Raw genomic sequence first — 22730 nt, 5'->3', positions numbered from 1 at the left:
ACTGCGACCTGACTCTCGAGGATGGGGAGGCAGAAGTAGAGCTGAGTCAGCGCGTCCGTCAGGTTCTCATGACAGCTGTCAACGCAGTCACCCATGACGGCTCCCGTCTCATGTCTCTGCACGGGGCTCCGCTAGAGCAGGTACGCGCAGCACCTGAACAAGACGCTGAATACCAGGAGTTGCGGGCATTCATAGCCACTGGCTTCCCTGGCGCAAAGGGAAAACTGAGTGTCGCAATGCGGCCCTTCTGAGGTGTCCGCGAACGGATCATCGTGGATGATGACCTCATTGTGTGTGAGCCCCGACTCGTCATCCCTCGCAGTCTGAGGGCGGGAGTCCTGTGTAGCTTGCATGACAGTCATTGAGGCATCAATCGAACGAGAACGAGAGCGAGACAAACCGCATGCTGGCCAAACAATGACAACGACGTGGCCAGCATCGTCAGTTCCTGCCGTGCCAGCAGAGTACTGCTGCCCAGCCATCGGAAGGAGCCGATGATGGTGGACCTGCTACCAAGCAGAGTTTTCGAGTCCGTCTCAGCTGACTACCTTCAACATGCCGGCAAGACCTACCTTGTATATGTATATACGACAGCACCGCAAAACCCCTGTACAACATTCGAGTCGGAGTGACCGTTGATGTCCAGGATCGATGCACAGGCCGGTGGGACCGGTTGGTACGGTCGTGGGGGTCGGTGATCACGGTGATTATCTTGTGAAGATGCCCAGTAACCGCATTCCCAGGCGTAACCGACGATTTTTGCATGCTTATCGCTCGCTGCTACCGTGTTCGCATGCCCCACACAGCAGGAAAACCCCAAGTGCGAGCCCGCCTAAAGAGCGCGAAAGTCCGCGCCGCGGCCGTGACGGCCAAGATCTCAACAAAACACGTGAGCCGGCGCCTTTACGCCGCAGCGAAAGAGTGCGACGTGCTCCGCATTGTCTCGTTGTGGACCCCCGGCTGCAATGGTGTGATTGATTTGGTGGCCAAGATTGGCGTCTCGTTTCCATACCTGGCAAACACTTTTCTCACTCTGTTGAGATTGACTGCATATTATATTCAGTTTGTATTTGTGATCTTGTTATTTGTTATCGCTCTCTGGGTGTGCATGTAAAGTGTTGAGCATTTCTACATTCTTAACAGTTCGCTGTAACGTTTGTATGGCGTGCATGATCTGCCCACAAAGAAAATGTTTTAGTGCTACCGTTGATCTGTCCGTGGATGATCAACGAAACAATTCGCTCAGCGCACCGGCCGCGTGCAGCTATGTATTCCAGACTCCCGAACAATCCACACATCCGAGCTGAGTACCCGACCCCGGTTGTCATCAAGCACTCCGCCGCGTAAGTGGCGACACCTCTTGGTTGCTACTGTTAACAGTCAACCTATATACATATCAACCGTCACAACCATTTCGGAGAGGTGTGGTAAGCTGGAACCTGAGGCCGCCTCTGTGACCGCTGTGAGGACCGCTTGCGACAACCGGTTGGGCCGGCCGGGCCGACCAGCAGCACATGAGATGAGGTGTGGGGGGGAGGGGGGGGACATACGGAGAAGACGTATCGGGCGGGCACGCCAATAAACCTACCAGCTATCTGCGGGGAAACGAAGCGTTCGCACCTACCAATTTTTTTTCTTCTCTGAATTCGGTACACCTACTTCACACAGACTACCTGGTCATTGCACGCATGTCTAGCAGGGAGTGTCATAAGTGTAGGTAAGTACGCTCCTCTGCCCGGATTCTGGTCCCCAACAGCGAGCAGGAAGAAGCAGGGACACCGCCAGTAAGAGCGGAAAGTCATGGCCTGCATTTCCGTGGCCTTGCGCAGCTCCGCTGTCGGTTAGGCTCATGCCATCATTTCAACAACGGTTCTCGTCCTCAATCCTTGTCCTGCCCACATTCCTCCCATATCACTAGTGGCATCTCCCTCCCCCCCCCCCCCCCCCAGTCTCATAGAGAGAGAGACTCTCCGAGAGCCAAATTCTTGCGGTGCATGGGGATGCGGAACACTAACTGTGCCCGAAGTGGCGCAAAAATTCGCTCATCTAAAGCGTCCCAATCATGTCGTCCTGAAAGCGGTACCGCTCCTAGTTGTTATGAGCATTACGCCTTGGGCTGGGAAAGATGGCCTGCCAGAAAACGAGGGCCTGGGGAGTTGAGTATTCTTGAAAGTAGAGGTGTTTTTTTGCGAATTCCCTGTGCCCTTTTTGTATGATACCAGCCTCCCCATTCTTGGCTTCCCCAAAATATTTTTGGCTGGAATATTGCAAAACTGTAGCAAAAAGCTTTCTAACAAAACCGATTTGCTCCGGGCATTACTCGCTGTTGATAACTGTCATGCTGGTAAATTGAGGGCTTTTTGATAAATGGTGCAAATAAAGAATGCAAATTTGCCTTCATAAATAAGGCATGCTTATATATTCCAGAAACAAAAATTTGGAGGAGTGTCAGCGTACGCTTCTTCAGCCCGGCACGGAAATGATTTCTTAGTTTTACACCCTTATGTATTGAACGATCTAGACCCCGTTATAAGGCAATAATTTGATCAGCCTGTCGCGATTTGAAAACCTCATGTACACATCCCCTTTTGTTGTTCGTTTTCGACTGCTGCCGTATGTACAGTTCTGCAGTGTTGAAATGTACAAGTTACAATCTGACAGCGTTTTAGTACGTATTTCCAAGCCACGTAAAGAAAGGAGGGATGGGTTTAGAATTGCAAGAGTTGTGTCAGCTCGTAGTTTCATCATATATTTCGTAATTAGAAGTAATGAACCTTTGCCAGTGAAATTGAAAAAATATACCAGGCACATATGCGAAATATAGCGCTAGATGAGTGCACAGATATTACACAATTTTGATTTATCTCATCATAAAATGGCAAGTTCAATATTGGTGCTCCTTTTCATCTCTATAAACCTGACAAGCTGGCTATAGTGCGTCGCATATGTATCATCCATGGTTTGCCTTCTGTACATATGCGGTGGCTCGCTATCAAGTTTGCGTTGGAGCGTATGTTGTGTGAATGGTTGTTGGTTCATCTTAAGAGTGGCCTGGCTCCATCTCACTTGTCTGCCTGAGCCTGCATGAAGAAGAATTTATCGGGACAAACATATCGAAGGAAGAGACTGCATTGATCTGGAGTTCCAGCCGATAACTAGTGATCAACTAATTCCAAAATGGTAAGGATAGTGGAGGCCGGCTTTGAGAAAGAAAATATCCATGTAGGTGTGCTGCGCCTCTTAATGCTTTAGTCTTGCCGGGGACAGGTTACCTGTGATTGGTGAACGTGCTGATGGAATAGACCTTTTGTTGTGCAGTAATGGTGGGAAGATGGGCATGTACCACAGGAATGCCACCAGGCACTAGTTGTCTACTGTCATGAACTCCCCATTTTGCTAATTCTGGCATTTCATGTTACTCCTGCATGGCAAAGGAATGCAGTTTGTGTAGGATATGGTAAGCTGATCAGACATGATATGAAATGACCGTACTGTCATTCTTGTCAAGTATATCAGTATTCACACAGCCCCTCCTTTATGTCATCATCAATGGGACTAAAGACACACTCAGCAGCTGAGGCTATATGGCATCACCTGCCTATGACTCTGGGAGGAGGGGTGAACACCACAGGGAATCAATTTATGTACCTCTGGTCTTCCAGAAGTGTAGCAGTGAACACATGCATGTTAAGCACTATACCAGCAGCACCCTGCAGCCTTTTAGTCAGCTAACTACCATCACCAGGTGTAATGGAATCCTGAGGAGGACTGGAGTGCATTCTGTTTTCATGCATGTATGCATCACCATGTGAATTTTCTCTGTGGAATTGCTGGGATTTTAATAAGGGTATTATGATTGTGTTCTACCAACTAGGGTAACTGGGAAGGATAAGGACAGGGCACTTATTCTATAAGTGATATGAGTATTCTGCCCAAAGTTATTGATCTGGCCTATTAAATACTACTCATTTGCTCTGTAGGATTTGATGAATGAATGGTAGTTAATTTTTACTGTCAAACCTTCCCTTTCCATCTGGTTGTGCAATGAATGTGTGGATACCCCCCCCCCCCCCCTCCGCCCCTGCTTCCCTTGTCACACTGTTACATGTGATGTCTGTTTAATCCTAATGGGGCTAGAGATATGACACAAATGATAGCACTGCTCCTTGTCATGAGAGGAAGCCTATAATATGCAGCCTTTAGGTTTTAATTTTTTAAGGAACCATGCCTGTGCATAATGTTGAGCAATTTAAATCCTGACCTTTTCCCTGTTGTCCTTCTATTACATTTCATTAATCTCCCCCCCCCCCATTCCTCCACGCATAGCATAAATTATGGAAGGCCCCACATATAGGCAAGACCAGCAATGATCCCACTGAATACAGGGGACTTTGCTGGGTTTGTAGGGCATGATATGACAATTTGACTACAACAACCACATGGTGGCTGTGCCATCACTGGGAATTTGGTGGCTGTTGGATTGCTGAACAATGCACAAGAAGATCTTTATTGGTCTGGGTGGTTGAGCAAGGTGTCAAGCTGAATTATGGCCTCCATTTCAGTTGTGAAGTTGTGTTATACATGCCAGTGTGAGCATTAATTTTGGAAACCTGGATTTTATGCTTGCATGTGTATAAATGCTTAGTTTGATGTCTTGTTACATGATGCATTTTTGATAACCAGATTGTGTATATTTATCAGAATTCTATCAAAAAATGAAGCAGGGATCTTCATCAGTGATACCCATAACTCCCATGTATTCCCCATGTGGGTGAACTTTGTGAACATTTCTTGATCAGCTGTATCTACAGCCTTTCTGTCATTCTTCAGCTGAACCATCTGCTGTTGGCTCTTCACAGTGTATTTGGCATGGTAGGTCTTGGGAATGATTCCAGGTAGGGTTCATCACTTTGTGTAGCATAGCAGTAATGATGAGACTATCTAAGTAATACATTATCCAGAGTGGCAAAGTTAGGCTCAATATGTCATGGTGATGCATATTTGGCCTTCAACTTGCCATTCAAGTTTTTTAAAATTTAAATGTTAATGACACCTTAATCACTCAGGCCGAATCACACTTCCAATCTCATTGGATGGTTTTATACACCTGTGTAGTGAAGATCCCATGTGTAATGGATGCCTCTGTTTGTGTCTGAGAGGAAATGTATGTTACCTAAGGTTTTAGGATTTTCCATAATGTATTTCAGAGGACATCACGCTTATGCGCTATGTTTGTGATGATGCTGGCTTGCTGTAAAAAGGTCTGGGCATGTAGATGAAGCTGACTCTGGCTTTGTGAGGTCACATTTTTTGTTCAATGGCTTTGGAGTCAGACTTGGTTTCTAGCCATTTTCCACAGCTGCAGCACTTCAGAATTCATTCAGTATGGTGTGTAGCATGTGACTATAAATTCATGCTGCCAGAATCCTGGTTCTTCAGCACCCTCTGCGCACAAATGCTAGGCCTATTCTTTGCCCTTTGATCCTGAACCCAGACATTTGACATGCCAGGCCCATTTGTCAAGCCTGAGGTGCTTAGATGCTGGGATGACCACTACCCAGATGTTCTGATTGGCTGACTTTTAGTGAGGGGAGGGGCAACAGGCATGAACCCCAAGCTGCAGGTATAATGTAATGACAAAATATTGGCATCCCTGCCACCCAGGTGGCTGGACATTGAATTCAAGATCAAAGTGGCTTTTTTAAAACTACAAACTTTGGCCTAATGTCATTATCAACAGCTGGCTTTGGCTTAGGTCTTTTAACAATCTAGCTCTGGTTTAGCTCCATGCAAACTCAAACTGCTCAGCTTTGTGATGTTATTCCTTTACTGCAGCTAGCATTTTACTCTGCAAAGAAAATGGTCTTGCATGACCTTTTGCTCCTAACATACCATGCATCTTCTCAGTGCTGACTCATACATGGCTGAAAGCCAAAACCAGGTGGTCATTTCCAGAACCTATTAACACCTGACAATGGCAGCATAACCAAACCATCCCGAATGTTGCATGCATACTTGAACAGAAGATGAGGGCAGGTGTCCCAAAATACCCGTATCTGTCCGCACTGCTAACGCCTTATCTCAACCACTCCTCAAAACTTGTGCGATAATTGCTGATGCCATAAGTTCCAGTGGGTGCAAAAATGGTTTTGGCGCCTGCGTTAAGCACTGCGCGTCTGGGAAACCAGAGTTACGGGGTTCGATTCCCCGCGTTGCCCGCCCTCCCTGCCATGGTGAGAGGTAGGGACGCCGTATAGCCTCAGCAGCTGGGTGCGTCGTAAAGCCCCAATGACACACAAAATGGTTTTGGCTGCGCGAAACAACGCTCTTCACTAGATGTTGCTTTGCAGACCTTTGGGAATCAGTTTGTATTGTAGGGTAATGAAGTGATGTGGAGAAAGTTGAAGGTTGCTGGCAAGGTGCATACAGGTTTGAAAACTGACAGTCCAAGGCTGTGTTATGATGTCACAAACAGTTTGGGTAATGTGCTCAATGCACAAAGAATTGATAATTAGCTGTACAAGATTGCATCGTGATGCATTGAGAAAGAAGGATACAGACATTGCCATAAAACTGGGAAGAGGTTCCTGAACAGTATGGACGTTGGGACGTTTTGGTGCCCACTGAACAAGTTTATTATATAGTCTCCTGGAATCATCCAGGGGTCGTTTGTACGTATTCTCGTTAGCCTGAAAGAACCTGCCTGGTAGAAGGCACGTTGTACGCCTCGCAAAAGCGGCGTAGATTACACAAACATATAATTGCAGCCACAGTAGAGGCATCTGTACATGGAAGTTATTGACTGGTCATCGTCGTTACGAGCCGAGGCAAAAGCCGACAGCGGGTTTGTGTCCATTGTTTCGTTGTTTTGGTTGCAGTTCGCTTATTTGCAGTCACAGCGGTAAGATAAGCTTGGGTGCATGGGCATGTTGTCCTTGGTGTTCGGCGTAATGTTCTCGTCTTATTGGCGCTGAAACGAGAGTTGGAACTTTAATAATGTTGTATGCACAATCGCCACTCTTAAAATGACTGTAAGGTAACTTTGGATTTAACGTTAACACAAATCACATGTATAACAGTGCAGATTTAAAGGCAACAATTCACTTAACAGTGACACCCTTAAACCGATTGTAGTGATGCCCCCAGCAAGGCACCGACGCTTGGTCGGTATCACCGTAGACTATCCGTCCGGTCGGGGATGGGCAGCTCAGCAGATACACAGTCATCACAAAGCTCCATTGGGATGCCGTTCCGTTCGCCGCGCCGGCCAGCCCGCTGCTCGAGCCGTCCTGATGTGCCACACCAGCAGTGGTGGACACGTCGCGTCCCGCCTCTACTTCCGCTGCGAACCGCACATGCTGTCGCAGATGAGGAACTCGTCGGGCGGCCTGGCCACCGCCTCCAGCGGCTCCGTGATGTCCTCCAGGAAGTCGGAGAGCAGCGAGCGCATGATGGCGTAAAGGCCGCGGCGCAGGCGGGCCTGCACGGCCGGCGCCACGGCCGGTGTGGCCGGTGTGGCGCCTGCCGCCGCCGGCCCCGGCGCCTCGCCGCCAGTCACGCTCTGACCAGAGTCGGTGACGGGCACCGCCGGCGCGCGGCCGCGACCGCGCCCCTCCACCGGCGACGGCGGCTTCTTGGGCGAGCGCTTCTTGCGCTCGCGGCGCTCGGCAGCGCGCGCGCCGCGCTTGCCGGCCGCCTGCTGCTGCGGCGAGCTAGCGCTGGCCGGCTCGGCCGGCTCGGGCGTAGCGGTGGCGGTGGCGGCGGCACGCGGCGCGCCCAGCCGCAGCTCTAGCTCGGCGGCCGCCTCCGAGAAGCGCTGGATCACGATCACGAGGCCGGAGCGGACGACGGTGGCGGCCGAGACGGGCGGCGGCCAGTCGGCCGGCCGCCACAGCAGCTCCACCAGCTCGTACAGACGCGTCAGCAGCCGGTCCTGGTCGGCGCCGCGCTCCAGCGCCAGCACGGCTGCCTTCAGGCCGGCGCAGCTCAGGTCCCACGGCTCGACCGGCGCCTCCGACGCGCGGCCGCGGCGCCGGCCGCGGCGTGAGCCGCGTCGCCGCTCGGGCGGCTCGCGCGCGGCCACCACGTCCAGGTGCAGCTGCATCAGCTGCCGCACCACCTCGGTGCGGTACTGGAGGCCTGGGTTGGACGAGCGGAAGCGCATCTCGAGCGTGTCGGCCGGCCGCGGCGCCGGCGGCACCTCCTCCCTGAGCGTGGCGCGCCGCAACAGCAGCTCGAGCACGTGGCGGGCGGCGGCGCGCGCCACGCCCCGCTCCAGCTCCAGCGTCAGCTGCCGTCGATCAGGCCCGTGCGGGTCGAGCAGGCCGGCCAGGCCGTACAGGCGCAGCCGGAGTGGCGCGCCGCCCTCCAGCCGCGGCACCGTCACCAGGTCCCACTCTTCCGAGTAGAGGCCGGGCGCGGCCGCGTAGAAGACGATCGGCAGCTGGATGGCGGCGCCCGGCAGCGCCACGCCCGGCCCGCTGTCGAAAAAGAACACCGGCGTTGGATGGCGGCCGGTGAAGTGGTTGGGCCGCGGCACTGCCCGCCAGCTGTAATACACTGCCACCGGGCCGCCGTTGGCCAGCGGCACGAAGCGCCGACAGAGGCGGCCGGCGCCCGCCGACAGGCTGACGGCGGCGTTGACGGCCGGCGCGGTGCGCGAGGAGGCGGCGCGCCGGTACACGGCCTCGCAGCCGGCCAGCAGCAGGCGCGGCCCGCCGGCCGCCACGTCTGACCAGCAGCTCTCGGACGCCGAGTCGGAGGCGGCCGACGCGGGCCGGCTCTCGGCCGCCGGCGCCGGCGCCTCGTCCTCGCGGCTGACGGCGTGGCCCACCACCACCAGGTCCTGCTGCTCGGGCGGCGCCGCCGGCCGGCAGTCGCGGTGAAAGGCGCCGGCGCGCGCGCCTGTCTCACCGCCTGGCAGCGGCGCCGTGCCGCGCTCCTCGCGGATGACGCGCGCCACGTGCAGCCGCTCGGGCACGCGCGGTCGCTGCTGGCCGCGCTCGGCGCTCAGCGTCTCCTGCAGGCCGTGCAGCTCGCCGCCGAAGCGGCTGGCCAGCCGCCAGAAGCCGTGGCCGGCCGGCCGTGCCGCCGCCGGCCCGTGCACCAGCGTGCGCTCCAGCTGGCGCTCGGCGCGTAGTAGGAAGTCGCCGCCGCTGTGCATGGCGAGCGCGGCCGGCGGCCGGTGCGTGCGGCCGGCCAGCAGCCGCTCCTGGCGCCGGCGCGCCGCCAGGAAGCTCCGCCACACGGCCAGCGGCCGGTCGGCCTCGGGTGGTGCGTCCTCCGGTTCGTCGCGCCAGAACTCGTCGGCCGCCACATGCTCGAGCAGCACGTGCTGCGGCGGCGCCGGCGACGGCGCCACCAGGCCCGGGAACTGCTGCAGCTCTCGGCGCGCCGCCTCCGTGTAGAGCTCGTCGGGCGTACCCATTATCTGGTGCGGCCGTACCGTGCCCAGGTCATGCACGGGCAGGAACAGCATCGACTCGGACTGCGCCAGGCCGGGCAGCGGCTCGGGGCTCGGGCGGCGCACCCAATACGGCAGCGAGTCGCACGAGTCCGACTCGGTCAGATTCGTCATCATGTAGTCGGTGGCTGTTATCCGGTCCGCCATGCCGGTGTCGGAAGATGCGATGAAAACGGACACTTCCTCTCGGTTTCTCTCTCTTTATCTTCTTTAGTTGAGAGGGAGCAGTTCACCCAGGAACTTTTATGTTCTTTAACCTGTGGTATAGCATGCTATGGATGAGGTCGTCGACACTCATTATATGTCAACATTAAATGAATTGCGCATATTATTCTGTATTACATTGAACGTGTAATCGTTTGAACACACGCTGAATGAAGCTTATTATGTATTAAAATACAACTGATACACTTTTCAGTGTCAAAGACAGTAATAGCTATGCCGTATCGGAAAACGTGCGTTTTATGCAAATGATCCCGCTTTTGCAGGATCCTTTTCGAGCGTCACTATTCCATGCATGGCGTGATGACAGATAGACAACATGTTTGCAAACATGTGTCCTGTGTGAAACCTCGAGCCAAGTAGCCAAAGCCCATGGAGCTGCGGGATTGACCACCACAGGAACAACACCTCAGTTTCGTGTGCTCTCGTGCGGGGTCGTGTGGGACGGGTGCCCGCATACCGCGCCACCGGCGGGACGTTAGCGAGTTTCGCCCCGTCAGCATGCTGGAGCTGATATCGCTGCCGAGCCCTGACCGGCGCGACGCCTCAGCGGGCGCGTGATAGCGATGGTGACCCCCTGTGTGTGTTGCAGCCGCTGCGGCTGGACATCAAGCGGAAGCTGACGGCGCGCTCAGACCGCGTCAAGTGCGTGGACATCCACCCCACCGAGCCATGGATGCTGGCCTCGCTCTACAACGGCAACGTGCACGTGTGGAACCACGAGACCTCGCAGCTCATCAAATCGTTCGAGGTACGCTCTGGCATAGTTCGTGGGCGGCTTGCATTAGCCGAGCGACCTGACATTGGCGTAGCGGAGGGAGAGATGTTGGGGCCATGCTCCCCCGCCCCCATTCTGGGAGGTGGCGGGTCCCTTTGTGACTTTTTAGCAATTCAAGACACCCGTTCGGCTTCCAAGATATCCCAAGATGGGCCCTCCATACATAAAAATGGGATCCCGAGCCATAAAGATCCTTGAATAAAGAGCATGGTCCCTAAGCAGCGAAGGGGAGCTCCCTGCATGAAAGGGACCCCTATGACTCGATTTGGCTCACTCCTGGGCGTGTCCCTGGCTGCGCCACGGTGGCCTGACGTCTGTGATTCGCCGGCGCCACGTTCAGGCTGACGTAGCGTGGTGTGCTGTCAATCTGTCTGTCGCGTGGCGTTTTGTACCATTTTGCGCACGTCCATTCGCCGCCACCTTGCCGAGGATTGACGCACGTGTTCTGTGTCTTTTTTCCGTTCTTTCCGTGTCTTTACATCAACATCTTCGCGGCAGCGCAGTGCCGTCGTCTGTGCCCCGCAACCCTTCCCCCACTGACCTGACTGACCTGACCTTGGCGCGCGGCAGGTGTGCGACCTGCCGGTGCGCGCCGTCAAGTTTGTGCCGCGCAAGAACTGGATCATCACTGGCTCAGACGACATGCAGGTGCGCGTGTTCAACTACAACACGCTGGAGCGCAGCCACATGTTCGACGCCCACTCGGACTACATCCGCTGCATCGCCGTCCATCCCACGCAGCCGTTCATCCTCACCAGCAGCGGTACGGCAGCGGCGACGCCGACCCGGCCGGCGAGGCTGGGGGCGGGGCGCTGGGGACGCGCCGCGGCGCAGCGCCAGCGCGGGCTGGCGCTGGCGTGGGGTCGGGAGGCTGCGCGTTAGCTGTGGTGACAGCCGTGCTGCCGTGGTGGGTGGAGCTTCCGTGTGGGCGTTCTCCAGACGTTCTCTCTTCGTGTTTGAGGTGGTAGGAGCGCCCAAGGTGTTACCATGACGTTACTGTAGAAAAATAGCGTTCCGTCTGCTGATATGAAGTTGCCACTTTTAAGCAACGTGCATCGCGTGGATAAGATCTAATTTTCTGTAAGCAAACGGCTCTTGGCGGTGGCTGGTGATGGCTCCGTTAACTCCTTTGACTCACGCGCCACACTTCACACTCACTCGGAGGACCGCGAGCGTCTCTGCGCGCTTGGCAGAGGCACGCTCGCCGGCCGTGGCAGAAGCCGCTGACCGCCGCGGCTCTCCTCTCCGTCCGCAGACGACATGATGATCAAGCTGTGGAACTGGGACAAGCTGTGGGCCTGCCAGCAGGTGTTCGAAGGTCACACCCACTATGTGATGCAGATTGTCGTCAACCCCAAAGACAACAACACCTTCGCCAGCGCCTCCCTCGACCGGACGGTTAAGGTGTGTGACCAGCTCAGTTGGGAGCCCGCAGCCTGCTTCTTGAGCTGTGGTTCGATCTGAGTAGCCATCCTAGAAAGCACTCATGCTTGGATATTATGTGCGCATCCATTGCAGCCATCCTTTGCCAACGTACTCCGCTGCTTTCGGGTTTCATGGTCCTGTCTGCATTTTGGGAAAATAGCTATGAACAAATCGTCGGTGCTTCCGCTTGCCTTCTGAACTCTCGCCAGTATACAGCCTGCTGAACCAATGGGCCAAGCGGGAGGCGGTAGCGTCTGGCCGTGATGTAGGCGGTGCTACCGTGCTGACCTCCGACCTCTGCCCACCCCCGCGGCAGGTGTGGCAGCTGGGCTCGGCTACGCCCAACTTCACGTTGGAAGGCCACGACAAGGGCGTCAACTGCGTCGACTACTACCACGGCGGTGACAAGCCGTACCTCATCTCGGGCGCCGACGACCGGCTGGTGAAGATCTGGGACTACCAGAACAAGACGTGCGTGCAGACGCTCGAGGGCCACGCCCAGAACATCTCGGCAGGTGCGTGCACGCGCCGCGGCCCAGCCGGAGGCGCCCGGGTGGGGGTGGGGGAAACGGGCTCCGCATTGGCGTCGCTGTGGCATTTATGGTGATAAGGTTGTCGGGGGCACGTCACACCTACGCGTCGGTGTAGATTTCCTTCCCAGACTCACCATGCAACACGTTGCGAGTCTGGGAAGGACCAACACTTCCGGTTACTGTAGGCTTCGCTTGCGTCGGCATTTGTTAAGGCGCTAAGGCTTTCTGGCTGGGTGAACCGTCTACTGTATCGTAGTATTGCACTGAGCACGCCAGACACTCCACCATGCGTTACATCGTGCAGTGTCGTGCGTGCAGTCAGTGATTTGGTGTGACGCACGCACATGCACATACGCCAACGCCCATTCTGTGTATGAAACTAAGGCACGTATGGTCACCATCTGAGAGTGCGCTCATGCCCGGCGCGCGTGTCGCGTGACGGTTTCGTGCACAACGCGCGCCGACCGGGTGTGGCGTCGTTGCAGTGTGCTTCCACCCGGAGCTGCCGATCATCATGACGGGCTCGGAGGACGGGACGGTGCGCATCTGGCACGCCAACACGTACCGGCTCGAGTCGACGCTCAACTACGGCTTGGAGCGCGTCTGGACCATCACGGCCACGCGCGCCACCAACAACGTGGCCATGGGCTACGACGAGGGCAGCATCATGATCAAGGTCAGTCGGCGCTCGGCCGGCCGCCTTCGGACGCCAGGTGGCGGCGCGTGGGGCGCGCCGCGGCTCTGCGGCGGGCGGGAAGCCCCGGAGGACGGCGCAGGTCTGGAGAGCGGTGGGAGGAAGCGGTGCGCGGCCGTGGTGACCGGCTGCTCCGAGTCCGGGTCCTGCATGCCGTTCGACCTGGGGCGCGTTCGACAGTGGTGTCGGCGATGGGCGTCGGGACTATCGCGTACCGCGGTCATTCTCCATCGTAACGGCACGTATTCGCGTAGAAGGAGGGCTGTGCGACGCGTGGCTTGTAGCGTCAGGGGCTCGAACGGAGCCACCGCGTGTTGGCACCAGCTGACCGGTGGTCGATGTGGCGCGCGCTCCCCGCGTGCGACCCGGTTCGCTGACGCCCCGACGCGACGCCGCCCGCCAGGTGGGTCGCGAGGAGCCGGCCATGTCGATGGACTCAAGCGGCAAGATCATCTGGGCCAAGCACTCGGAGATCCAGCAGGCCAACCTGAAGGCGATCACGGACGCCGAGCTGCCGGACGGCGAGCGACTGCCGCTGGCCGTCAAGGACATGGGCAGCTGCGAGATCTACCCGCAGACCATCGCGCACAACCCCAACGGCAGGTCAGCCGCCGGGGCGGGCAGCACGTGTGTCCGGTGTATTTTTAGGTCTGGTTCTAGCTGGGGCTGTTTTGGGATGATTGAGGCGTGAGCGAGAATCGCGGGTGTGCTTCAGCCACCTGTCTACTGATAGCCGGAGGGTGGTTGCCCTGCGCTCGTGGCTTTTATTGCGCGGCACTTTCCGCGGACGTGAAAGCTGTTGTGGGCGTGGGCAGCTGGCCTGCGCCGGTACAGGGTGGCCTATTTGTGTTTAGTGTTTGTTTAGGCTGTAACGATGTGGGTTGTTTACAAACTTAATTTATGCGGGCACCCGCGCCGGACGCTGCCATGCGGACTATGGTAATATGGTTGTCGTTTTTTCTTAATACTCTCCAGTATAATATGTGGACTGGATCGAGAACGGCCGTGACATCCTGTTCAACACCTGCGTCCCCCGTTCTCCTCCAAAGCACGCGCCTTGAATTACCCACGGGTGCGCCGCAGTTCGTGCCTGTCATTCTGCGTCGGTCGAGGCCCTTTTGTCCCAGCGTTTCGTTCGGTGACCGCCAGGTTCGTTGTGGTCTGCGGCGACGGCGAGTACATCATCTACACGGCGATGGCGCTGCGCAACAAGGCGTTCGGCGCGGCGCAGGAGTTTGTGTGGGCGCTCGACTCGTCCGAGTACGCCGTGCGAGAGAACTCCACCACCATCAAGCTGTTCAAGAACTTCAAGGAGAAGAAGACATTCAAGCCAGACTTCGGCTGCGACGGTGAGCTGACGGCCCGCCGGCGCCGAGGCTGTGGGTTGTGGACCGGCGCGTGTTCTCGTCCACAGCGTGCTCCGGCCCGATGTGGCGTGCATCTGCCGGCGAATGACCACGACCTTCTTGTTCTTGCTGTCCTGCGCGAGCAGCGCCCAGCGCACGCGGGCGTATCGATATTTTCATCCACTGCGTGCGTGTGCGCCGTACAGTCGGCTGGTGTGTGACGCGTGAATGACTGGCTGACACGGCGCGGGTGCGCCGCTCTGACCCGAGCGTGCGCCGCCGCAGCGATATTCGGCGGCCAGCTGCTGGGAGTGCGCACCGTCTCCGGTCTGGCCTTCTACGACTGGGAGAGTCTGGAGCTGGTGCGCCGCATCGAGATCCAGCCCAAGCACGTGTACTGGTCGGAGGGCGGCACGCTGGTGCGTTGGCCGGCGCGGGCTCGGCGGGTCCGCCCGGCGCTGCGACGGCGATGGGGGGGGGGGGGGGGGGGGGGGGGGCGCTGTACTCACCGCGGATGCCAGGGCGAGGAGCACACAGCGGGTGGCTGTTGTGTGTGCTCCCGACCTGTTATCAGCCCTGAGTATCAGCAGGTGTTTGTTGGGGGAGGAGGTAGCGGTCGGGGGAGCGGTGCGGGGGTGTGTTCATGCGCGGAGCTCGAGAGTAGAGGCCGTGTGGAACGCCACCGGGCCGGGCCTTCAGCGCGTGCGCACGTGTGCGGTTCACCTGTGTTGCCTGCCGGATCTGCGGAACGACAGCTGCTCCCACTGCGCGGCCCGACACGCTTGACTCCCATGGTCGGCAGGTGTGTATAGCGACTGAGGAGAGCTACTTCGTGCTCAAGTACTCGCCGGAGCTGGTGGCCAAGGCGCAGGAGACCAAGGAGGGCGTCACTGAGGACGGCGTCGATGACGCCTTCGACGTGAGTGCACCGAAGGGGTTCAGCGGGGGCGGGCTGGGGCTGGCGTGAGATGTCTGCTGCATCAGATGCGAGGTGATCATCGGGACAACACCAAGTGAGGTGTGTTGGAGCGGCCTGCGCTGGTGATTGTGCTGGTGTTGCAACAGGGACCCGCGGTAAACCTGCGGACAGGGGCTGTTTTTCTTCTCAAGTGCGGTGGCCGGGACTAAGGGGCTTCGAAGCTGGTCTGGAAAGGTTTGCGAGTGCGCCTCGAGCCAGACTCGTCCCCGATTATTTGACAGCCGGTGCGAACGCTCCTTGCTCCTGCCGGGCTGACTCCGCTGTTTGACGCGCGCGCTGCAGGTGCTGGGAGAGGTGCAGGAGACGGTCAAGACGGGCTTGTGGGTCGGAGACTGCTTCATCTACACCAACGGCGTCAACCGGCTCAACTACTACGTGGGCGGCGAGATTGTGACTGTGGCCCACCTGGACAGGTGCGTTGAGTCCCGGGTCACACGGCGACTGCGGTCGGACGTGCGTGGTGTGCCACAGGTCGGTCCCGTCGAGCGTCCTTTTGGCTCGCTGGGCAGCGGCACTGGGCGTGCGTCGGCCAACAGTTCACGCCATCGGTATTGTTGTCCCGTCAGCTGGCGATGACGCCCGCAAAGAGCGGTCGGTAGGTTTTCCTTTCTACCGCCTCTCACTGGACTGAGTGTTGCCCGCATCCGCCTCATCATTCGCCGCGCTTGCTTGGCTGTCCTCTGACTGAGCGCAGAATTATGTATGAGGTGAGAGCATTGCGACAGGAAATTTCCCTCAACTTTGCTTCCAACGAGACTGGCGCTTGCTGTGTCACGACTGCACGTGTCGCCGCAGGACCATGTACCTGCTGGGCTACCTGCCCAAGGACAACTCGCTCTACTTGGGCGACAAGGAGCTGAACGTGGTGGGCTTCTCGCTGCTGCTCTCGGTGCTGGAGTACCAGACGGCCGTGATGCGGCAGGACTTCCAGACGGCCGACCGCGTGCTGCCCACCATTCCCAAGGAGCAGCGCGCGCGCGTGGCCCACTTCCTCGAGAAGCAGGTGCGCGGCGCCGTCCGGCCGTGGCGCGCGGCTGAAGCTCGGCTCGGCTGAAGCTGCTGGCCGCTCTAGCGCGGGCACCGCGGGCTGGGGTGCGCGAGCCGCGTCAGTCCGCGGGCGGGGCGGGACCGCAGCTGGTGTGGCGCCGCTGCCGGCGTGAGGCGGACGCGTCCCGCTCGTGCAGGACGACGGCACTGGCCGATGGAGGGGGCCCCACCCTGCTGGGTTCACGTGTACCGCCTGATTGGCCGGCCGTCGCAAGTCAACACTCGGCGATTTTAGCCGGAAGTGTTGTGGCTGCGGCCCGTGCTCGGCCGGAGACGCCTCCCGCTGGAGCGCGTCCGCCTGCGGCGCCGGCGCGCTGTGTGGGTGTGTAGGTGCCGGGCCTGACCGGGGGTGTGCGGCCGGCTCGCAGGGCTTCCGGCAGCAGGCGCTGGCAGTCTCCACCGACCCCGAGCACCGGTTCGAGCTGGCGCTGCAGCTGGGCGAGCTCAAGATCGCCTACCAGCTGGCCGTCGAACAGCAGGTGAGGCGGCGCGACCGTGGCGGGCCGCCTGGCCGCTGGTGCTGACTAGGCGGGGCACAGTCTGCCCGCACAGCAGCGCAGGGGGCCCAGACAACGTTTTGACTCAGGACGCTATTGTGTATTTGTAACTTGGTCGATGAAGGTTAACTGTTGTCTTAGTGCGGACAAATGAGTAAGTTCCTGAGGGCTCGAAGTAAGGGCAGGTGGCTTGACTTCCATCTAGGTGATGGTGCCGTATTCACAAATGGAATATAGTGTGGAAGGCTTTTATGACAGGATTTTATATGAGGGCTTTTATGATTTAGAGCACGGTTTAAAAGGGTTCGTGTTTTCAATGTCTTTTTATTGCTAGATGAACAAACAGGTGCTTGGCCCGTTTGACCTACAAAGAATCACTGAGGTTGAAGTGAACTTCTGCATTGATCTCAATGTTTTCCAACTTGGGTAGGAGCCCTCTGATTTGTAATAAACCCGGTGTTTGTGACATATGAAATGCGGGCTCGTGCCAACATCTATCGTCCATGTGGTCCATTGTGCACAAAATGGAAGTCGATCAGCATGCGCAAATGTCACGAGAAATCCTGAGAAAGATTCTTTTTTATTAGCGGACTTTGGTGTTGTATGTTCGCATAATATTATAGTGTTGGCAGTGGGTACTTTCCTTTGCTGAGTGACGATGGATTTCCAACTACCCGCCTCCTAGGGACGTAGTTCCTTATTTATTCGAAGGTGGGAAGCTTAGATCCCAACATTGAGAAGGAAAACGACAAACCAGTGCAGAATCCCGTTTTTTGCGTACTTTCGGCGTAGTTTTAGCTATTTTCACTGTTCAGCCCCCCCTCCTCGAACTTAATTTTGCGAAACTGCACCGCTGCCGCCTGAGGTGAATTCCCCTCCCCCCCGGCGCCGTGCTGAGGGGGCCGCTGGGCGCTCACTCGGCGCGTCTGCCCTGGCAGAGTGAGGCCAAGTGGAAGCAGCTGGCGGACCCTGGCCACCAGCCGCGGCCAGCTGGGGCTGGCCCAGGCGTGTCTGCACAAGGCCAACGACTACGGCGGCCTGCTGCTGCGCCACGGCCGCAGGTGAGCCGCCCGCCGCCGCCGCCGCCGCCCGCCGACCAGCCGCCGCCGCCGCCGCCCTCCGGCCCTGGAGCCGTCAGCGGTCGGCAGACTGGTCACGGTCGACGCGCCCTGTCAGCCGGCGCCCCGGCGGCGGGGAGCGCTGCGGTGGTGGTGGAACGGCGACTCGGCTGCAGAGGCGCTGCTCCGAGCTGTTCGACGCCGGAGCTATCCGATACCGCTGGAGGCGCGGCCCTGGGAGTGCTGCGGTCTGACCGCTCGGTCTGACCTGACCTGACCTGACCCGGGCTGGGCTGCGCTGATCGGAGCACCGTGCCCTCAGGCAACGGCAGTATGGTGGCCAAGCTGGGCGAGTCGGCGGCCAGCGGCGGCAAGAACAACGTCGCCTTCCTCTCTTACTTCATCACCGGCCACCTGGACCAGTGTCTGGACGTGCTGATCCAGAGCAAGCGGCTGCCTGAGGCGGCCTTCTTCGCGAGGTGAGCGCCGTTCGCCCCGTCCGCGCAGGACGCGCCCCTGAACGACGCTGGCTCAGGTCTGGGGCAAACGCCTGTCTCACGCCTGACGTCAGGACGGCCGCGCCTCGGTCTCACGTGTGCTAACTGGCGCTGAGTTTTGACGCCCCTGTGGTCGTCTCTTACTCATTATTCGCTGCACTGCGTTTGTCAAGCGTCACCGCATCTCAATGAGAGTGGGGCCGGCAGAGGCTGTCCCGGGGCCGAGGAGTCGAGCTCCAGGTCTCGCGATCCACCGGCAGACGGCTCAGTCGAGCTGAGGCTCCGCGTGCCGTGAGCGCGCCATCGGCCGCCGCCGCCGCCACCGCCTGTCCTGACCGCCGCCGTCCCCGCCAGGACCTACCTGCCGTCGGAGGTGTCGCGCGTCGTCGCCCTCTGGAAGCAGTCGCTGAGCCAGAGCAGCGAGAAGGCGGCGCGCGCGCTGGCCGACCCGGCCGAGTACGAGAACCTCTTCCCGGAGCGACCGGCCACGCTGCGCGCGCATCAGTTCGCCGGCCAGCAGCGCGCCGGCCGGTGCCGGCGCGCGCCGCCGCCATGGTGCCGGTGAGGGCGACCGCCGCGCGCGCCGCCACGCGCCGAGCGCGGCTGACGCCAACAAGGGGCGGTGCAGGACCGGCTGGTGCTGGGATGGGGATGCTGTGCTCGTGTTGGGTGACAGCGTGGGCATTGTGAGGCATTGGTTTCCTTATGCATCCGCGTAATTTTTCGACAGATCATAAACTGACTGGAGGATTTGGACGATTACTCCGGCACATGTATCAAAGAAGTAAAGATGGCGTGGCATTTGTTATGCTTGGAAGTCCGTGTCTGCGATTTGGCCTTAACGGTTTGTTTTTAATCGCAGTTTGTTCCATGTATGTTTATATTGATGCGAACAGGATCCCTCATTATGTCACTGCGTTCTATCAAAAGCACCACCCACAGCACTTCCGCTTACTTGCCACGTCGCGAATACGCCTTCGATCCCAGCGATATCCTCCTTAAGTTACGACGACGGCTTGCAAGTGCGTGGACGGAGCACAGTTACTGTCCCTTCGCCTTCCTTGCATTCGAAGATCAGCGGGCCGCGTGGCGCGGGCGGGCGGTGCCGGCCGCCGCCTGCGCCAGGTGCGGCAGACTGTGCCGCAGCGTCGCTGTGTGTCGCGGCGCAGCCGGCCAGCCCCGCCCGCGCGTCCGTGCTGACGGCGCCCCTCGCCGCAGCCCAACTGGGAGCGTGATCTGCTGGCCGAGACGGCCGAGGCGACCGAGGCCGGCAAGTTCGTCTACCGGCCGCCGGAGGCGCCACAGGAGAACGGAGACCTCTCGGACCCGGACTCAGGTGAGGGGCGGCGCGTGATGAGATGCTGCGGATTGGGGGAAGCGTTTGCGCTTTGGTATTGCCTTCTTTTGGCGGTTTGTACCGCCTGAAGTCCAAGCATTTGGTTCCAACACCGGGTCGGTGTATCATGTCTGTGGAGCATTACCCCATTTGCTCCGTCGCTCAGTCGTTTGGAGGATAGCCATATGAGGTAGTGATGGTGCATTGGGCTCTGTTCGCATCGGCTGCGTATGGTCACGCAGTGCTCGGATGATGTCCTCAGCATGGCTGCAATCTGGCTACGGTCCCTGGTGAGGGAGCGTCATCAGAACGGCCATGATCGCACGCATAAGCCTCTCCCGATCGCTCGCGTCCCGTGTCCGTTTGCCGTGCCGATGGCGGCGGCCCGTGCGCCCATGCAGTCGCCCACCAGGCCGGGCCGCCCTGACCCTGGCTGTGTCGGCGAGCGCCGAGCGGCTCCTGAGGCGGCGGCGGCGGGTGGCCTGCAGCGGCGGCGGCGTCGTCAGCAGCCGCGCCCCTGCTGACCGACACGGACGACCCGGCGGCCGCGCCCGCGCCACGGCCGGCCGCCGAGCCCCTGAAGCCGAGCCCGGCGCCGCCGGCGGCCCCCGCGCCCGCGCCTTGTGCCCCGCCCCCGCCTCCGCGCCCCGTTCCCCACTCCCGCCCCCGCGCCCGCGCCCACCGCCAAGGTGGACGCGGCCCAGCTGGAGCGAGAGCTCGAGATGGATCTCGACCTCGACGACATGAACCTTGGGCGAAGACGACGACATCGACGTAGGGGTGAGTGGCCCGGAGGGGCGCCGCGGGTCATCACGCTGGTGCGGGCCGGCAGCGCGGCAGGTCCCTCGGTGGGGATGGGGCGGGGGAGGGGTGAGCCGCCCTGGGAGTCGGCCTTCGCGCTGGCAGCCCGGCGGGGAGTGCAGTCCGTCCGACGGGGAGTGCAGTCCGTCCGGCGGGAGCGCAGTCCACAGGGTCGCTGGTGGCTGCCAGACTGCCTGATTCGTTCACTGGCACCCAGCGCAGTAACCAGTACCAAGGCGTCAGCGTTCGTCAATCTGATGGTGATGACAACAGCCAGAGTGCTCCGTCGGCCTGGCCTTTCAATCAACGCTGTTGTGGTGTAGTCCCCCAGCCGCCATGATATACCGAAGGTCGTCAGTGATTGCTTTGGGAGAGCTTGCTGACATAACTCGGGCTGGAACTCTCTGACCGCTGAGCCAGGCGCCGTCCTCACACGAGGTATGCTAAAATGGCACAGCGCGCGGCGACGCGGCGACGGCTGGGCGAACATAGGCCCAAGCGGCTGCGTGGCGATTTCGTTGTGCATGCTGTCTGGGCGTGGGATGTCGCTCCATTGCTTCAGAAGGAATCCGCAAAGACCTCAAGGCCTCCGCACCCACGTGGCGCCAAGTCTGCGCCAAGTCGCCACGCTTTAGGCCTAAGCGGCGTCGCTTAGACAGCTGAACCCATACCCAGTATCTCTCCCATCCTGTGGTGGGGGCGATCCTCGCCGGGGTGTCGGTGTTGTCGTTGGCGTGGGCACCCGGCGACAATGCCGGGAGCACCGTGCCCGGAACGCCGGTCGGTCCGTGGCCGTTCGGACCCGGCGGGCGCCGTCCGCCGTCGGTGCCGCTCTCCGAGGGTCTGGGCGCCCGTCCGCCGACGAAACGACCTCCCTGCAGCTGACGAACAAGCACGACCACCGAGACATGGTCGGCAGCCGGGGGCTAGACGATCGCGGCGGCTCGCGGGCGACGGCGGGCGCCGCGCGCGGCGGACCGCCGGGGAGATGATCACGTCGCGGCGCGGCTCGGGCGGCGCGGGCCGGACCCAGGGGGGCGGCGGCGCCCGCAGGCGGTGCGCCGCCGCGGCGCGGCGGCACCCGAGGCTGTTCCTCCCGCCGGAAGCGACGCGACGGCGAGCGGCCGTGCCCCGCCGCCGCGGCGCCGGCTCGCTGGCGCGCGCGCGGCGCGTTTGTCCCCGACTGAGATACGGCCGCCATTACCGTGTTTTCCGGCGGTAGGCGCGGCGATTTATGCGGCCAGGTGGGCGGCGCCGCTGTTTGTTTGGAGATGCCGCTAAATAGCCGCATCAATTAGGCGCGTTTGAAAATAAGCCGGCCGTAATGGGTGGGGCGAGGCGCGCGCCGGTGCGCGTTGCCGTGCTGGCTGGCCTCGCCGTTCGTTTCTGTAGTTATGCGTCATGTCCCGCCTGGTGTCTACGCTGACACTTCCTCGCTCGGTCAACAGGTTGCTGTGCGCTTGAGAAGCGAGTTCATGGCGAGTCAGGTCCCGTTAATAGGGACATCGTTGTCGTCGCCTACGCACGCAACTCCATGTTCATTTGTCGTCGCCGTCTCCCGCGCAAGGCGGGATGCCGAACCATGGCCGGCTCTGAATCCCGAACACAATCTCGCTGCCACGGGCCGAGCGCACCGCAGCGGTGGAGTGGAGCGTCCGAGCGGGCGCCGGGCGTGTGATCCCGTCCCAGCTGAGACCACTGGCCTGTGTCGCGGCGACGGACGGGCGCCACACCGGGCGGCGCAGCGCACCCGCTCCTCCGCGGCTGCCGTGTCGTGCCGCCAGTCCCTGCGCGTGAGCGCGTGCTCCGCGCCGCTCGTACCTGGACGATGGTGCGCGCGCGTCGGCCGGTCGCTATCGTCGCGCCGCCAGTCCCTGCGCGTGAGCGCGTGCTCCGCGCCGCTCGTACCTGGACGATGGTACGCGCGCGGCTGGCCGTGTTGTGCGCCGCCAGTCCCTGCGCGTGAGCGCGTGCTCCGCGCCGCTCGTACCTGGACGATGGTGCGCGTGCGTCGGCCGGCCGCCGTGTCGTCGCGCCTGTTTGTTGAGACAGCG

General features: G+C 59.6%; 1 protein-coding gene across 1 annotated transcript; it reads left to right on the top strand.

Moving 5' to 3' along the window:
- The first annotated feature begins 2977 nt into the window (after nucleotides 1–2977).
- On the top strand, nucleotides 2978–19016 carry LOC119109689 (coatomer subunit beta'-like). The gene is given in 17 exon segments (XM_037233418.1): nucleotides 2978–3180; nucleotides 10278–10436; nucleotides 11034–11226; nucleotides 11719–11867; nucleotides 12205–12403; nucleotides 12907–13097; nucleotides 13519–13718; nucleotides 14265–14464; nucleotides 14747–14880; nucleotides 15264–15380; nucleotides 15723–15853; nucleotides 16236–16443; nucleotides 16856–16966; nucleotides 17923–17952; nucleotides 17954–18045; nucleotides 18365–18521; nucleotides 18894–19016. Coding segments are annotated over 16 exon segments (2256 nt in total). The 5' UTR covers nucleotides 2978–3177; the 3' UTR covers nucleotides 18504–18521; nucleotides 18894–19016.
- Nucleotides 19017–22730: the final 3714 nt, after the last annotated feature.

Source organism: Pollicipes pollicipes, unplaced genomic scaffold (genome assembly GCF_011947565.3).
Source record: "Pollicipes pollicipes isolate AB1234 unplaced genomic scaffold, Ppol_2.1 Scaffold_7231;HRSCAF=8579_pilon_pilon_pilon, whole genome shotgun sequence".
NCBI classification, from domain to species: domain Eukaryota; kingdom Metazoa; phylum Arthropoda; class Thecostraca; order Pollicipedomorpha; family Pollicipedidae; genus Pollicipes; species Pollicipes pollicipes.
This window is presented reverse-complemented; position numbering and strand designations above follow the sequence as displayed.